The 15,752-nt window shown below is 39.7% G+C and overlaps 1 protein-coding gene across 2 annotated transcripts in view; it reads right to left on the bottom strand.

Annotated features, from left to right (window-relative positions):
- SACM1L (SAC1 like phosphatidylinositide phosphatase) overlaps positions 1 to 15,752 on the bottom strand; it is a 53,227-nt gene that overhangs the window by 18,132 nt on the left and 19,343 nt on the right. For both annotated transcript variants that reach the window (XM_027523424.1, XM_027523425.1), the window contains 7 exons: positions 10,947 to 11,096; positions 9,914 to 9,973; positions 9,018 to 9,051; positions 4,150 to 4,251; positions 2,000 to 2,085; positions 1,126 to 1,212; positions 571 to 639 (listed from right to left, as the gene is read on the bottom strand). In XM_027523424.1, the coding sequence (XP_027379225.1) occupies positions 571 to 639; positions 1,126 to 1,212; positions 2,000 to 2,085; positions 4,150 to 4,251; positions 9,018 to 9,051; positions 9,914 to 9,973; positions 10,947 to 11,096 (588 nt within the window). The remainder of the gene's footprint in view (positions 1 to 570; positions 640 to 1,125; positions 1,213 to 1,999; positions 2,086 to 4,149; positions 4,252 to 9,017; positions 9,052 to 9,913; positions 9,974 to 10,946; positions 11,097 to 15,752) is intronic.

The raw sequence follows: 15,752 nt of genomic DNA, 5'->3' as shown, positions 1-15,752 counted from the left end.
TGGGAAGATCCCCTGGAGGAGGGCATGGCAACCCACTTAGTGATCTTGCCGGGAGAACCCCCAAGAACAGAGAAGCCTGGCAGGCTACAGTCATGGTGTTGCAAAGAGCTGGACATGACTGAGCAACAAAGCACAGCACAGATCTGCCCTACCAGAAACACTACACAGAGTCCTCAGCTTAGAATGAAAAGACACTACAGAGTAACTCAGAGCCAGGTAAAGAACGGTCTGCTTAAGATAAGCAAGACACAAAGGAATGAACGCTACGCAGTATAATTTAGATGAGGCACTTAGAACAGGCAAATCTACAGAAACAGAAGCAGAATAGAGTTAACGGGAGTTGAGGTGAGAGGGATAATAGAAGGTTACTACTTAAGGGATACTGAGTTTTTGCCTGGTATGATGAAAACTTCTGGAAATGAAGAGTGGTGATGGTTGCACAACACTATACAATAACTTAAGGCCACTGAACGGCACACTTAGAAATGGTTACGATGGTTAAATTCTGTCATGTTAAAAAAAAAAGATGCTAAGGTTTTGTTCCCCAAGAAATGTAAGAAAGACACATACCAGATTGATTATGACTTGCTTTCCATAAATAATTATTTGTGAATCAAAATGCCTTTGGAAACCATCCATCTAGAAAGAGGGAAAAAAAAATTATTTACCAGATTACAAGAATACTTCCAAGATAGTTAAAAGGATCTCCTTAAATGTCCTATCTCTATATTCAAGAGAATGACATTAAGCTGTCTTCTAGATATTCTTAATACCGTGTAGTAAGTAGTAATTATAAGCCATTCTACTCTGAGCTACAATATTACTATTTTATTTCTGAGCATAATCTCAAATAGAATACACTAAATATTTTAAACAGCATAAGGTTGCAAATCTCACTGAGATCTCTAAAATCAAAATTTACTGTGACGTTCAATTTGTTTTTCCACATTTTAATATGCCATCTATACAGTCTCTTGGTTTAGAGGTCCACTCTGTGCCAGAACCAAGGAGAAGGGTCTCAAAGACATTGAAGCCTGACTCATGAGGAATACATGCTCTATATGCAAATTATAACTCCAGTAAGCTTCTATTCATATCAATGAAAACAGCATGGAAGATACACACATGATTTGCTACTTTGTTGATCAGTGGCAATGGTTTGTACTTGAGGTTTGGTCTTTGAGACCAGTAAAGTGGTATTGATCCTCGAGTCTACAAAAAAAGAGAAGACATGTAAAAAGAAACATATACACACACACTTGTTTTTCTCAGCTTTCTGTCAGGGGTATGTAAGTATCAATGACTGAAAAATAGAAAAATAAACATATGACCTACTAACTATGAAACAAATTCATGCTTACCTGCTCCTAAATTCATATTTGGTGGGGAAACATTTAGAAAGGACTTTTTCTGATTTTACATACATGTACTTGTAGACAGTTGGGCTTCTCCCAAATTCTAAAATAAATCAATTTATCTACAAGTAAAAATTACCAAGTTATGTCTGCTATATAATTTGGCATTATAATAAAACGAGAAAATAGCTTTATTCATTCTCAAAAGAGTACCTTTATGAACTTAAAAATATTTTTAGCCATTAATGCTCTCAACCACCAAGTGAGCCACTGCTCGGGTATTACGTCACAATGCCGTGCACGGCACGTCGGGTCGGGCACAAGCCAGCTGCTTGTCCTGTGCTCACTGCCCTGTAGAAGTCTGACGGGTTAAGCACACAGATGCCCCATTTCCACAACCCCTGCACAGCCTACCCTATCCTCTTCTGTAGGCATTTAATTCAAGGGCCAGAAACAGAGGAAGCTGAGTGCCAGCCAGCTTAATGGAATATCCTTATTCTGGGTGAACTCTATCCACATCATAGACTGTGATATTACTTTAAAAAAGGAGAGAAAAGGAGAAAACCTTCAACAATATAACGGGAAACCACAACCCAAGCTGAAAAGGCCAACTGGCTGGCTGCCTCACAGACGCGGTAACTTGCCTGTACAAATGAAGCCCTGCTCCCATTGTAATGCACAATTTGTTCTGTTTCTACAAAGTTAGCTGCATGGCCTTCGGAGTCAATTCCTGAATTGAGAAAAAAATTAACTATATTTATTACATAAGAAAAACACAAGAAACTCACTAATTCACTCTTAACTTGAAGAGAATTAAGTCAGTTCAAATTAGTGGAAAAGTACTTTCAAAACTAAATTTCAAACAAATGCAGAGTACACCATCAGAAAGCTAACAACAGATGCTTGCTCATTTACATGGGCTTAAAGGCAGTATTAAGGACCTATTAATAAACAAATGCTGTTGACTGCTATTTACTATAGCAATTATTTATATACACACAATTCCTCCAAAACAGTGTTTCTCAAACTTTGTACATCTTTTAAGAAAAAACAAGTTCTCAAAAACCTCTGAGAGTGTATTATGACATAGATCCCAGTTTGAAAAACACCATTTTGGAAGTTAAACCGTTAAACATAGTATTAAATGCAAATATGGGCCATTTTGTTAATAGTTTTTGTTATAATGATGCAAGTAACCCAGGAGATGCTGATAATTTTAACTATCAAAATGAAAGCACAAAAAACTGTATATAATACTATAATTTCTAGAACTCCATGCATACACCAAAAAAAAACTAATTTGAAAAGCACTGCTCTTATTTAGCCTTGATTTAGTTAGTTCTTTCAAATGTTTGAAGCATTACCTTACTATCTTGTTTATATTATCTATTTTAACTAAGGAAAGTTTGCTAAAAATAAGCAAAGGCAACTTTCAATTAGTGCCTGACTCAAATTATCAGGAAAAAAAAAAAAGTAGATTTTTAACCATCTCAAATATTTCACATCCTTTCTATCTGACATATTTTTAAAACACATAACACTGAGGTGTAACATAAATATCACTGTTTTTGCTAACGTATTTACCAGAAAGGGAAAAAAATTATGAGTCAAATCAGCAATAAAATGCCTTTTCAACACCTTCTAAAACCACTTGTTGAAGCATGGGCTATACTCGGGTCTGCCCAGAATTTTCATTAGGGATAATATGCGGTTATTTTAAAAACTGAGACTGGGAGTAAGAGTGTGCAAGAGAGAAGAGCGAAGAGTTATGTGAGAGAGAGGATCTTTAAGAAGGGATTTTCAGTATATATTTAGTTTAAAAAAACCCAAGGTGCAAGAAAATGTACACAGTATACAACCACTGCCTACAAAAGGAGAACACAGTTGCAGTAACACAAACATTATCTGGAAGATAAGAAACCAACAACAGGTCAGCTGGTCAGGGGTAAGACGCTGCAGATACAGTCAGAAAGGAGAAATATTTTTAATTGCATATCTTTTTATATTTCTTGACTGCACTGCAAATTTAAAGCTTTTAATTAAAAAATATGACTCCATCCAAGACAATCCAGACATAAAGGCATTGCTAACTTTAATCCTGGTTCTATAACCTTGGTCAGGTAACTCACTAAATGTCTTTCTTCCTCTGCTGTGCTAAAGATTAATGAAATGACTTTTACAACCTCCTAGCCCAAAACTTTCATGATTTACCATAGAGTAAATCCACAGTTTTATTCTGATATATTTTGGTTTAAAAAAATAGATTCAAGGAAACTTCTCTTCATAATGACAGTAACTTTTAATACAGATTTTAATACCCTGGTTTAAGCAAATTAGCATGTTGCTAGGACAAAGTCTAGAGAATAAATGCTCGAATGTAAATTTTAAAGGCTGAAGGCACAAAGTCAAATGTCTAGCTTTATACATGCAAAGAAACCAAGAGCAATAAAAGAAAAATACTTTCTGATATGGGTTTAGGTTACTGAAAACTACAGTGATTTCAGCTATGCTTTCAGACATTCAGCAAATAACATGATCGGTTCATCTTAAAGTATTAAGCAGTCTACAGTGTCTCATGAACAATGCAATGACTGCCACTACAGTAGCTGGAGTAAAGCACAGAAGACCTACCTAATTATTATAATGAAGCAGGAGATAAACATTTAGTGAGGCTATCAAATGATAATGAAAACAAATAAAATACAAAAGGTTACATTCATGTCACCATGAGCCAAACACTAATTAGAGACAGATATAACCCAGTACCAAATCGCGCTGACAAAATTCATCTCACCTCTCACATAATAGCGCACACCAGCTCTGAAACAACTCCTCCTCGAGATGAGAATCCAATCAAAGTATTTTCCATTAATAGAACATGAGTGCATGGTAATAACTCAACTACATTAAGAAAAATACAACATGTGGAGAAATCATATGTATTATTTTCAGATGAAATTTGAATCTCTCTACCCTAGTTAGAATGACTCTGTCTCTAAAAGGGAAAAAAAAAAGCACAGAGAATATGCAGATCTTTGTTTCTTCATGAATATTCATTCACAAGCCTTTACTTCTGATTGTGAAGTTCTGTCAAGTCAATAAGCCTATGATGACATATAGTCAGTGTGTTTAAGTGGTTCATTAGAGTGTCTCTATTTACATAATATGATCTCCTTTCCCTGACAGTCTCAACCACTTTGTGGAAGTATACTAACCACATCACAAAAAAATCATCTTTGAGTCAAAAACATACACATTTAAAAGTAGATTAACCTTCAAATAAGAAATGGAAAAAAGACTACGCTACTGAAATTTGTATTATATATACTATATACATAATTACAAATAACAGTTGGTAAGCATATGAAGATTTACAGGTCAAATTGTAAATTAAAGACTATTCAGAAGCAGATAATTAAAAATTATCTCCTCCTTCCTCATGTGTTTGGCCATGGTTATTTTATATATATATATATATATATAACATTTTTCTTAATATAGTTTGATTCATCCATTATAAAGCATTCAGTTCAGTTGCTCAGTTGTGTCCAACTCTTCACGACCCCATGAATCGCAGCACGCCAGGCCTCCCTGTCCATCACCAACTCCTGGAGTTCACTCAGACTCACGTTCATCGAGTCAGTATTATAATAAAATATCTATAACCTACTTTCAACTTCCAAACAGTATCAAAACCCTGAATCTAACCATCTGCTCCTTGATCCCATCCAACTGTCTACTTGCCCACAAGGCTTGTGTAGACCAGTCTTCTGCCTTTTAAGTGTAATCCCTGATAGCTCATTTGGTAAAGAATCTGCCTGCAATGCAGGAGACCCTGGTTCAACTCCTAGGTCAGGATGCTCTGCTGGAGAAGGAACAGGCTACCAACTCCAGTGTTCTTGGGCCTCCCCTGTGGCTCAGCTGGTAAAGAATCCACCCACAATGTAGGAGACCTGGGTTCAATCCCTGGGTTGGGAAGATGCCCTAGAGAAGGGAAAGGCTACCCACTCCAGTATTCTGGCCTGGAGAATTCCATGGGCTGTGTATAGTCCATGGGGTCCCAAAGAGTCAGACACGACTGATTTTCACTTTTTCATATGCAGCCATGACTTAAAAACACACAGCTTGTTTATAAGAATGGCACAACACTCTTAATATAACTCCAAGTCCTTGTTTATTCCCCCAGTAAGTACCTAACAGTCATCATTACTGCATGAAGCAGCAGTTCGGTCCTTTTTGGTGTCGTATGAAATCTGAAAGGACCGTATCACAAAAGCCCTAATTGTGCTGATGGAACTTGCAGTGTTCAGAGTCGGTTCTAACATTGGTGCTGTGGACATTCTTGGAAAACCTCCTGGTATAAACATGTTGGGTATACAGAGGGGAAGGCCTAGTAAATTCACAAGGAAATGCTAAATAATTTTCAAAACAGCAGTACCGAATGACACTAGCCATATGAATTTCTAATGATTCATCCTTCTCCATCACTTGGCATCATCAGCTTTAATGACTCACCTTGAGCTCCCAATTCACAATCCTTTAAAAGCACAGTGCTAAAGAAGACTTCAAAGCACTACTTATGCATTCATTTGCTCAAGTTACCTCTTTGGAGCAGGGCACAAAGATGAATCAGACAGGAGCCCGCCCTGACAGAACTGAGTAAAGCATGGAATATGTCTGACTGTTTGATGAATCATTTTCTTCTGATTACAAGATGAATATCCTTCCAGAAAGCATTGGAAGGAACAAGAGAAAAATGAAAAGTCATGCAGAAGCCCATCATCACAACACAGCTTAAGTCAATGTGTTTACTTCTAATCTTGTATCAATTAGTGACTCCCAGGGCCACACGCTCCCACGTGGGATGCCCATTTCACATGTTGTCCTCAGCTTCTGACTACTGCTCACAGCTAACGGCACTGCTTCCATGTCACCATGAAAGTAGCCGCCACCACATGCTCCCACCACGCCCATGCAACCGCCGGCCTCCATGCCCACAAAGCTGCTTCCTTTCTGCCACGGCGGCTGAGCTGCACAGTCCAGCGGACGAGCTGTCCTTGCCAGGCCTGTGACCTGTGCACGGGGCCCCAGCCCCTCACACACTCAAGGACACTGTGCCGGCAGGGGCTGTGCTCTCACCTTCTCCACAACCTGGCTTCCCGGGATGTGGCGAGAGCCCCCACTGGGGAGGGCAGAGAGGGAGCAGGAGCCTAACCTCCCTCTCTAACGGTCATTTTAAACGACCAGCAGCACGTCAGTTGATCTGACCCTCTGCGTGGACACCTGGTATGCCTTTGCTTTGGGACACAGCTCTCACTTGGCTGGGTCTCCTCTTCCTCAGTGGCCTTTGCTGGGTGGTCTTCATTTCCCCAACTTTAATCTTAGAGCCACTCTGTGTGACCAGTCCTTCTACTCACTCACTCCGACGCCCCGCTTCAAAGGCCCTCCGTCCTCTCTGGGACTCTAGCATGGACTATCTAGGATCCCCTTCAGACAGTCTTCTCTCTTCTCCACACCTTTTTCTTCGCTATGTACCTTTCTCCCTTTGAGGCTCTCATCCCGTAGCTCTGAATGCCATCTGTACCCTGAGGACCCTCAAATATATGTCTCCAATGTGGACTTCCCGCCTAAACTCCATTTTCATTAATCCATGTTTTCTTGCCATCTCTACTCTGATATCTACAGATACTTCAGGCTTAACGTGTCCAAAGAAAGGCCTGAATGCTCTGGCCTCCCTCCCACCTCAGCTCTTCCCCGTCAGTGTATGGCTTCCTTCCACTTACTCTGGCCAAAAACCTTAAGATGCATACTAAACCCTCTGTCCTTCCCCATGTAATATAATTTGTCAAACTCCTTTTAGCCCTATCTTCAAAACTTATCTGGAGCCCGAGCACTGTTGATCACCATCACCTCCCATCCGGATTACGACAACTGCTCCTAACTCCGCCTTGCATCCCCCCTGCTCCCCTTGGGCTTATTCTCTGCACCAGTGTCCAAGTGGCCCTGTCCGACCATGCCGATTCTCTGCCCAGATCCTGAGCGCTCCTCCTGACAGTTAGGCCTCGCTGCTGAGGGCTGCAGGATGCGGGCCCAGCTGCATCTCGGAACCCAGCTCCCGCCTGCCCTGTCCACTCTCTGCCCCAGTCATGCTCCCGCCACGGGCCCTCTGTTCTTGCTGGTCTCTAAGTACACAGAATCCCTGATGACAGTTCTAGTCAAAAGTCAGCACTAAACAAAGAACAATGTAGGGCTTTCCTGGTGGCTCAGTGGTAAAGAACTCCCCTGCCAATGCAGGAGACACAGGTTTGATTCCTGGTCTGGGAAGATCCCACATGCAGCAGAGTAACTAAGCCCGTGTGCCACGACTACTGAGCCTGTGCTCCAGAGTCCAGGAGCCGCAACTACTGAAGCTCTCACGCCCTACAGGCCGTGCTCTGCAGAAAAGAGAAGCCACTGCAATGAGAAGCCCACGCACTGCAGCCAGGAGCAGCCCCCACGTGCTACAACTAGAGAAAAGCCTGCACACAGCAACGAAGACCTGCCACAGCCAAAAATAACTACATACATTTAAACACTTTTTAAAAGGCCAATGTTAAGCTTCAGATTTAAAGCTAAATGGATAATCTGTTTCTATAACCCCATTTACCATTATTTGCCCATTCACATCTCATTTTGGAATTAAAACACACACACACAAACAAGTGGCCCAGATCCTTGAAGCGCTACCTACACAGAACATTGCTATCAGTTTACCCTCAGGAGAGCTTGAGAGAGCTTCAGGGAAAAGGCAAAACAAAACCAGAAAAAACAAGGGCTTTTATCCTGACATTTTCTGCTTTCTATTCCCTCACAACTGTAGAAAATCTCTCCTGCATTGCTATTTTCTGCTTTCAAGTATAGTAAGCATGATAATTTAAGGAAATCACATTCACCATGAACAGATAAACCACAGACTGCTGTGTCGGCTCACAAGCTTCTCTGGGAGCACTCGAGAGAGACCCCTCGGTTTCTAGCAGAGCCCGATCTCGGGCGCTCAGCAGCACACTGGGCGGCCCTTTACCGGCCAGCTCAGTCTGCTTCCGTTTTTATTAATATGATGATGTCTCTGATAAAGACTTTTTTAAAATGAACTTACAATTAGATAACCATTACTCACTCTGTACTAGTACCGTACCTGCTCCGCAAGCATCATTCTTTGTAAAAACATCTATGTTTCATTTTTTCTGGGGCTATTTCAAATGACAAATATAATTTTCAACTGTAATTCTCCTCTCCAAGTTGCTGGTCACCCTAGTTCCTGAGTCTTTCTTAATTACTAAGAAAAATGTTCACAAGTCAGGCTAAAATTATTCTTGTTTATTGATAAAGTCTTAAAAAGCCAAAACACAGTGGACATATTTCTTCTTTTAACCCACTAGCCCCGGAATTCTGGGAGAGCGAGAACATGATTCAGTCTAAAGAGTTCATTCTATTTAAAAAAAAAAAGGTCATTTACAACCAGTATTCTCAGATTTTGTTAATAGGTTTGATTTTATCAAAAGCAGTACCTACTAATTCTAAAATACTCTCCTCATGTAACAGTTGAGACTGTCTTTAAATCTGCCTTATAATAATATTTAAATAAAGCCTGCCAGAAAACTAAAGAGTAATATGTAAGGATACAGCCATGTAATACCGGAAGGGCAAACCGATGGACCTGAAATGAAGATAATGTTTAGGAATAAATATACTTTAATAATAATAAAAAGAAGCACTATATAAAAAATATTTAAAGATGGGGAGGTAATATACAAATACAACAAAGTAGCAAACTTATGGGCAACTTAATTTTAATGAAATTTTTCTAATGTCACATTGCCTTTTCAATTTAAAACATTTAAGTATTTGCTGGAATCCTTTGGGCTTGAACATTCATAGATATTGGAACACTAACAAGATTACACAAGGGTCAGAATGTTTATCTCTCTTTATCAGTCTTGGCCTACAACAACTGCACTCCTCCAGGGAGTTCAATCTACTTTTCCCAAAAAAGCAAAGCAAATGTCAAAAAATGAAGCCATCAGGCAAATCTATTTACCTAGATTCCATACATTACGCTTCTGAAGTAGGCCTCCTTATTTATACCTCATTTGCATAAACCAGGAACAGAGGAAGGTGCCATCTATGCACGTCTATCCTGGGTGACTGAAGGGAGTCAGGATCCCTTACAGACACAAATGCAGAGCTTTCCACTTGCCTGGGGAATTAGCTATGGCCCGATTTCTACACTATTCATTTTCCAATACGTATTCTCTCTCTCTTCCTTATAGAAACCAATGTTATTTTTACTCAGGTATGTTTTTCCTGTATTTAAGGCTTCCATAGAAGAGCAAAGTAAAATAACTAGGCTTCTTCAACCTAGAATGAGGTAGATCTAATCAAAGTCCACAAGTTTATAAACAGAGTTAAATCAGATTTCTTTACCAAAATCCTTAGTGATTAACTAGCCATTATGTAACATGTATTCAATTACAACTTGGATGGTGACGAATAAGCTGGTTTTATGTACTGTACATTACCTCTGGCTGAGCAGAAAGTTCTCGGAGAAGATGACCATTCCATACAAACCGCTGATCTGCCTGAGAGAGAAGTTTTAAAATTAATGTGGGCTCAGTCATGTCCAATTCTTTGCAACCTCATGAACTGCAGTATCCCTCTGTCCTCCTGCAGACTCCTCTGGCCTCCACTGTCTCCTGGAATTTGCTCAAATTCACGTCCACCGAGTCAGTAATGCTATCTAACCATCTCATCCTTTGTTGCCTCCTTCTCCGTACACCTAAGCCTACATATAATTTTACCAGAGCAGACTATTATAGTCTTTAGTAAGTTAGTCAACTAAAATATTGATTTAGGGTGAACTATATAAAATTATCACTTTTATGGATCAAAAATGGTCAATTAGTGGCAATTTCATATAGTCTAAGCCAATAGATAACTGACTGCAACTTTATAAATGCTACCTGCCCCCTAAACCTATCTATTTTTGTTAACAACAACAAAAAAAACCAAGGCAGCAATTATCTAGGTTCCTGAACAGCAGAAATTTCATGTTAAATCATCTGAGGTCTAGTTTTAAAGATATGCTTAATAAAAAAAAAAAAAGCGGGGGAGGGGGAATCACAAAAAATCCCACATTAAACAAAAGCATATTTTCCAAGTTAACAAGCTGTTACTTTTCTTGTTGTAAAAGCTATAAATGACACCACTACAAAAAGAAGTTCATCTCTTAGGACATTAAGTTTACAAGCACAATGGTGTTGCTAATGTTCTGTTATACCACAGACCACTGAGAGCTAGGAAATGACCAATGTGTTCAAGCTAGATTTCTGAAAATGCACAAATGCAGTTCTCGATCGTGTCTGTGAAACATACAGATCCTGGGATCTTGAATCTGAAGTGTGATGTCTACTTGAAACATGGTATGTTTTCAAAGCTCCATACGTGATCCTGATACAGCCAGGACTGAGAAAAATCAATATATATTTTATGGATAAAATAGAGGCATGCTCCCAAAAATTAAAATTAAAAAAAAAAATAGAAGATTAAGTTTACCCTTTCCAAGAGACTCATTTCCTGGAATTCTGGACTAGTGTTGGAGAGCCGCTGCAAAGTATGGGTCAAATCATATGTTGTTGAAAAGTAAAACCCATCCATACTCAAGACATGGTTCATCATTGCTAGGAAAGTTTTATTATCTTGTAACTGCAAACAAAGCAGAGAACACAGTCAGTCTATCTTATCCCTGAAAAGGAATCAGCATGATCAGAGAGTCAAAGTAAAAATCTTTAAGTCAAGCCCTGTTAAATGCCATCAGCACAAAGACTGGACAAGGGGGATGCTTGCTTCCCTCGGACCTGGGACAGTTCCTGTCACACGGGCAATGCTCAACAGCACAGGGCATTACAGAAGCTGGTGGGCAGACCTCCTTCCCATTAGCATCCTTCACAGTTTTTGCTCTAAAGGGCAGAAGAGGTAGCTTAATCCAGCACCACCACCTTAAGTTACGACCCCCTGAGCCTCACGTACTTTATACAGCGTCTCTGTCGTGTTCCCAGAAGCTCCTTGCTAGCTTACCCTAATTATCCTCATTTGACAGAACCCAGTAACACAGAGAGTGAGTGACAAGAGAATAACACCGTCCTCACTCCTAAGAAACTGCACTGGTTTGGGCTAGTTGGGAAGTCAAATGGAATTCTTTTTAAAAAAAGCAAAAATGGAAAAGTCCAGGAGAGAGTGCAGTGGTCAAGCCGGTAATGAGGAGGACCCTGAGCTCACCTCCTCCCACAGGCACTGAAATTACCACAATCCACACAGCAACTGTCTATGAAAGCAAGCTGAAGCCTGGTGGGACAGATCTTTCACAGCTAAAGATATCCAGAAGGAACCATGAGATGGGTGAGAGAGGTGAAGACCTGGTATAGTCAAGACCCACACCCTCAAGGAGGTGATTCACCAATGGGAGGATTATCACAACTGCCAAGGTTGTGACAATCCTTGCCCCTTTTCCCAGTGGGCGAGGGGTCTGAGCCCTACGTCAGCTCTTGAGGTCAACGATCTTGTACCAGCAAGACAAGCTCCCAGAAATGTCTGGATTTGAAGGCAGGCAGGGCTTGTGTACAGGAGAGCAGGAGCACTGCAGGAAACAGAGGCTCTCCTCCTAAAGGCCTGCGGAGGATCTCACGTGCTCCAAGGCCTAGCAAGGGGGCCTGAAAGGAGCCAGGGCCAGACCCACTTAGTGATCTTGGCAAGCCTCCTGGAGAGGCAGAAGGCAGCTGGGACTGCCACTGCAGGTGGAGACGCTGGCAGCAAGCACCTTAGGGAGCTTGTTCCACCAGAAGGACAGAGGTGCTAGCAAGCGCCATTCTGGACCCTCCTTAGCACCTATTAGTGGGGGGGCTTCTGCGCCCACCAGCTGGCTGGCAACAGAGAAAAACAATGAAACCAAGACCTGATCCTTTGAAAAGGTAAACAAAATTGATATATCAAGGGAAAAACAGAGAGGACCTAACTAAAGTCAGAAACAAAAGAGGACAAATTACAACAGACACCAAAGAAACACAAAGCACAGAAGAGCTTATTACAAACAGCTGTACGCCAGCACAACAGACAACCGAGGAGACAGATTAACTTCTAGAAACGACCTCCCAAGACTGAATCAGGGAGAAATAGAAAATATGAACAGATTTATTACCAGCAACGAAACTGAATCAGTAATTAAAAAACTACCAAAGTCCAGGATCAGACAACTTCACCAGTGAATTAAACCAAAGAGTTAACGCCTCTCTGAAACTATTTCAAAAAACTGAAGAGGAAGGAATGCGTTCAAACTCATCCCAAAAGGCCCATATCACCCTGATACTCACATCAGATACAGTTATCACACAAACTCACAATCATAGGCCAGTATCACTGATAAACACAACGCAAAATCCTCAACAAAATACTAGCAAACCAAATTCAACAATACATTAAAAAGATCACATGCCATGATCAAATGGTACTGAGCCCAGGGATGGGAGGACAGTTCAGTACCCACCAATCAAACAATATACTACATTAACTGAAGAATAAAAATCATATGATCATCAACAGATGCAGAAAAAGCATTTTACAAAATCTATTATCCATTTGTGATAAAACTTCTCAACAAAGCATGTGTGCTGTGCTTGGTCACTCAGTCATGTCCGACTCTCTGCAACCCCAGGGACTGTAGCTGGCCGGGCTCCTCTGTCCGTGGGAGTCTCCAGGCAAGAATGCTGGAGTGGGTAGCCTACCCCTTCTCCAGAGGATCTTCTCAACCCAGGAATCAAATCAGGGTCTCTTGGATTGCAGAGAGATTCTCTACCAGCTGAGCTATCAGGGAAGCCCATAAAGGGAGTGTACCTTATTAATAAAGACCATATATGATAAACCTATAGCCAGTATCAAGTTCAACAGGGAAAATCTAAAAGCATTTCTTCTAAGATAAAGAACAAGACAAGGATGCCTATTCTTACCACTTTTACTCAACATATCAGATGTCCTAGCCAACTTGGTTGGAGAAGGCAATGGCAACCCACTCCAGTACTCTTGCCTGGAAAATCCCATGGACAGAGGAGCCTGGTAGGCTACAGTCCATGGGGTCGCTAAGAGTCAGACACAACTGAGCGGCTTCACTTTCGCTTTTCACTTTCATGCACTGGAGAAGGAAATGGCAACCCACTCTAGTGTTCTTGCCAGGAGAATCCCAGGGATGGGGGAGCCTGGTGGGTTGCCATCTCTGGGATCACACAGAGTCAGACACGATTGAAGTGACTTAGCAGCAGCAGCAGCCAACCTGGTGGACATGAGTTTGAGTAAGCTCTAGAAGTTGGTGATGGACAGGGTAGCCTGGCATGCTGCAGTCCATGGGGCTGCAAAGAGCTGAACATGACTGAGAGACCGAAGTGAACTGAGCTATAGCAACTAGACAAAAGAAATCAAAGGAATTTAAACTGAAAAGGAAGAAGTAAAATTGTTACTGCTTGCAAATGACATGAAACTACACATAGAAAACCCTAAAGGAAAGAGGCCACCAAAATAACTAGTAAAACGTCAGGATATAAAATTAATATATTAAAGTCCATTGCATTTCAATACAGTAACAATGAACTAACTGGGAACAGAAATTAAGGAGAAAATCCCATGTACATCTGCAAGAAAAGCATAAAATACCCAGGAAAAAAATCTAACCAAGATGGGAAGAAAATCTGTCACTGGAAAACTATAAGACAAGGATGAAAGAAATTAAAAATGACACAGACTCCCAGAGAACAAACTGATGGTTACCAATGAGGAGTGTAGGTAAGAAGGATGAGTGAAGTAGGTAAGGGAGACTAAGAGATACAAACTTCCAGTTATAAAATAAGCAAGTCATGGGGATAAAATGTACAGTATAGAGAGAACGTCGATGATGCTTTGTATGGTGACAGATGGTCAGGAGATTTATTGTGGTGATCATTTTATAATGCATAAAAATACTCAACTACCATGTTGTACACTCGAAACTAATATTGTAAATCAACTATACTTCAATAGGAAAGAAAGGAAGATTCAGTAAAAGTAATATTTCTACTTATTTTCTGATGATCATTTTAGCTGGCTTTCACAATGAATACTGAGACATTTGTTTTTATCCTTGTTTTAAAAAGTAATTTTTAATGTCTGGTAATAATGTTTAACAAATGATTAACATTGAATCTACATATTACAAATCTACATACTACAAAATTTTTATTTTGGCCTCAACATTGTTTTGAAAAACGGAAGATACAAATAAGCAATTAGTTACACAGTCTGACAACAAATTAGAGCAATCAAGAAATTGTTCACTATTACTGGGCTATTAAATATAAACATTTTCATTGCCTTAAAATTATCATGTCTCATAGAGGATGAATATATTAATACACTGATTGATATAAGTAGTAGAAAAAATAAATTTTAAGTTTAAAGTATAAAAGCCATATTCTATAGTTTTGTCGTTTTAAGTCGCTGTTGTGTTCGACTCTTTTGCAACCCTATGGTCTATAGCCTGCCAGGCTCCTCTATCCATGGAGTTTCCCAGACAAGAATACTGGAGTGGGCTGCCATTTCCTTCTCCAGGGCATCTTCCTGACCAAGGGATCAAACCCATGTCTCCCGTGTTGGCAGGCGGATTCTTTACCAGTGAGCCAACAGGGAAGGCCATTCTACAGCTTTACTTAAGTCAATAAGACAATAGCGTTAGGACTAATTTTTTTAAATGTCTATTACAGGTAAGATACATGTTTCAGAATAGTTAGCTTTTTTTCAAAAACAAACTTTTTATAATTCTGGGAATAAAAATACAATGTAAAAAATTTTTAAAGCTACTATACTATAGTACATACTAATATAGTACGTATATACTAATGTACATACTATAATGTACATTTAGAAAACAAATACTCAATAGATATAAATCTCTAAACATAATGTTGATTTAAGGTAATTTTCAAAAAATAGAAGAGTTAATGCCATTCAACTAAGTTTTTAAAAATACTTCAAGCAAAAATAGCTTTGTTTGAATAAGAATACTGGCAGTCTTTGCTTTGCACAATAGGGCTGGACCATGCAAATGACCAGGTTATCCTTCTCAATAATCTTAACCTATGTTAATAATCAATAGGAAAAATTACAACTGTTGCATGACAGATTTTTAAAAACTCAAAACATTAAAGTACACTCCTACTGTAAGTTATAAATGGAAAAATGAAAACATAGTAAAACTAATATTATTTAGTATACTATAATTTAAAACATCAAGAATTTAAAATGTTTTATTTCTTGTCAAAACTGCATCAAGAGTAGCCTGAACAG

The sequence above is a fragment of the Bos indicus x Bos taurus genome, chromosome 22 (genome assembly GCF_003369695.1).
Source record: "Bos indicus x Bos taurus breed Angus x Brahman F1 hybrid chromosome 22, Bos_hybrid_MaternalHap_v2.0, whole genome shotgun sequence".
NCBI classification, from domain to species: domain Eukaryota; kingdom Metazoa; phylum Chordata; class Mammalia; order Artiodactyla; family Bovidae; genus Bos; species Bos indicus x Bos taurus.
The sequence above is the reverse complement of the archived record's forward strand: the minus strand, read 5'-3'. Positions and strand labels throughout refer to the sequence as shown.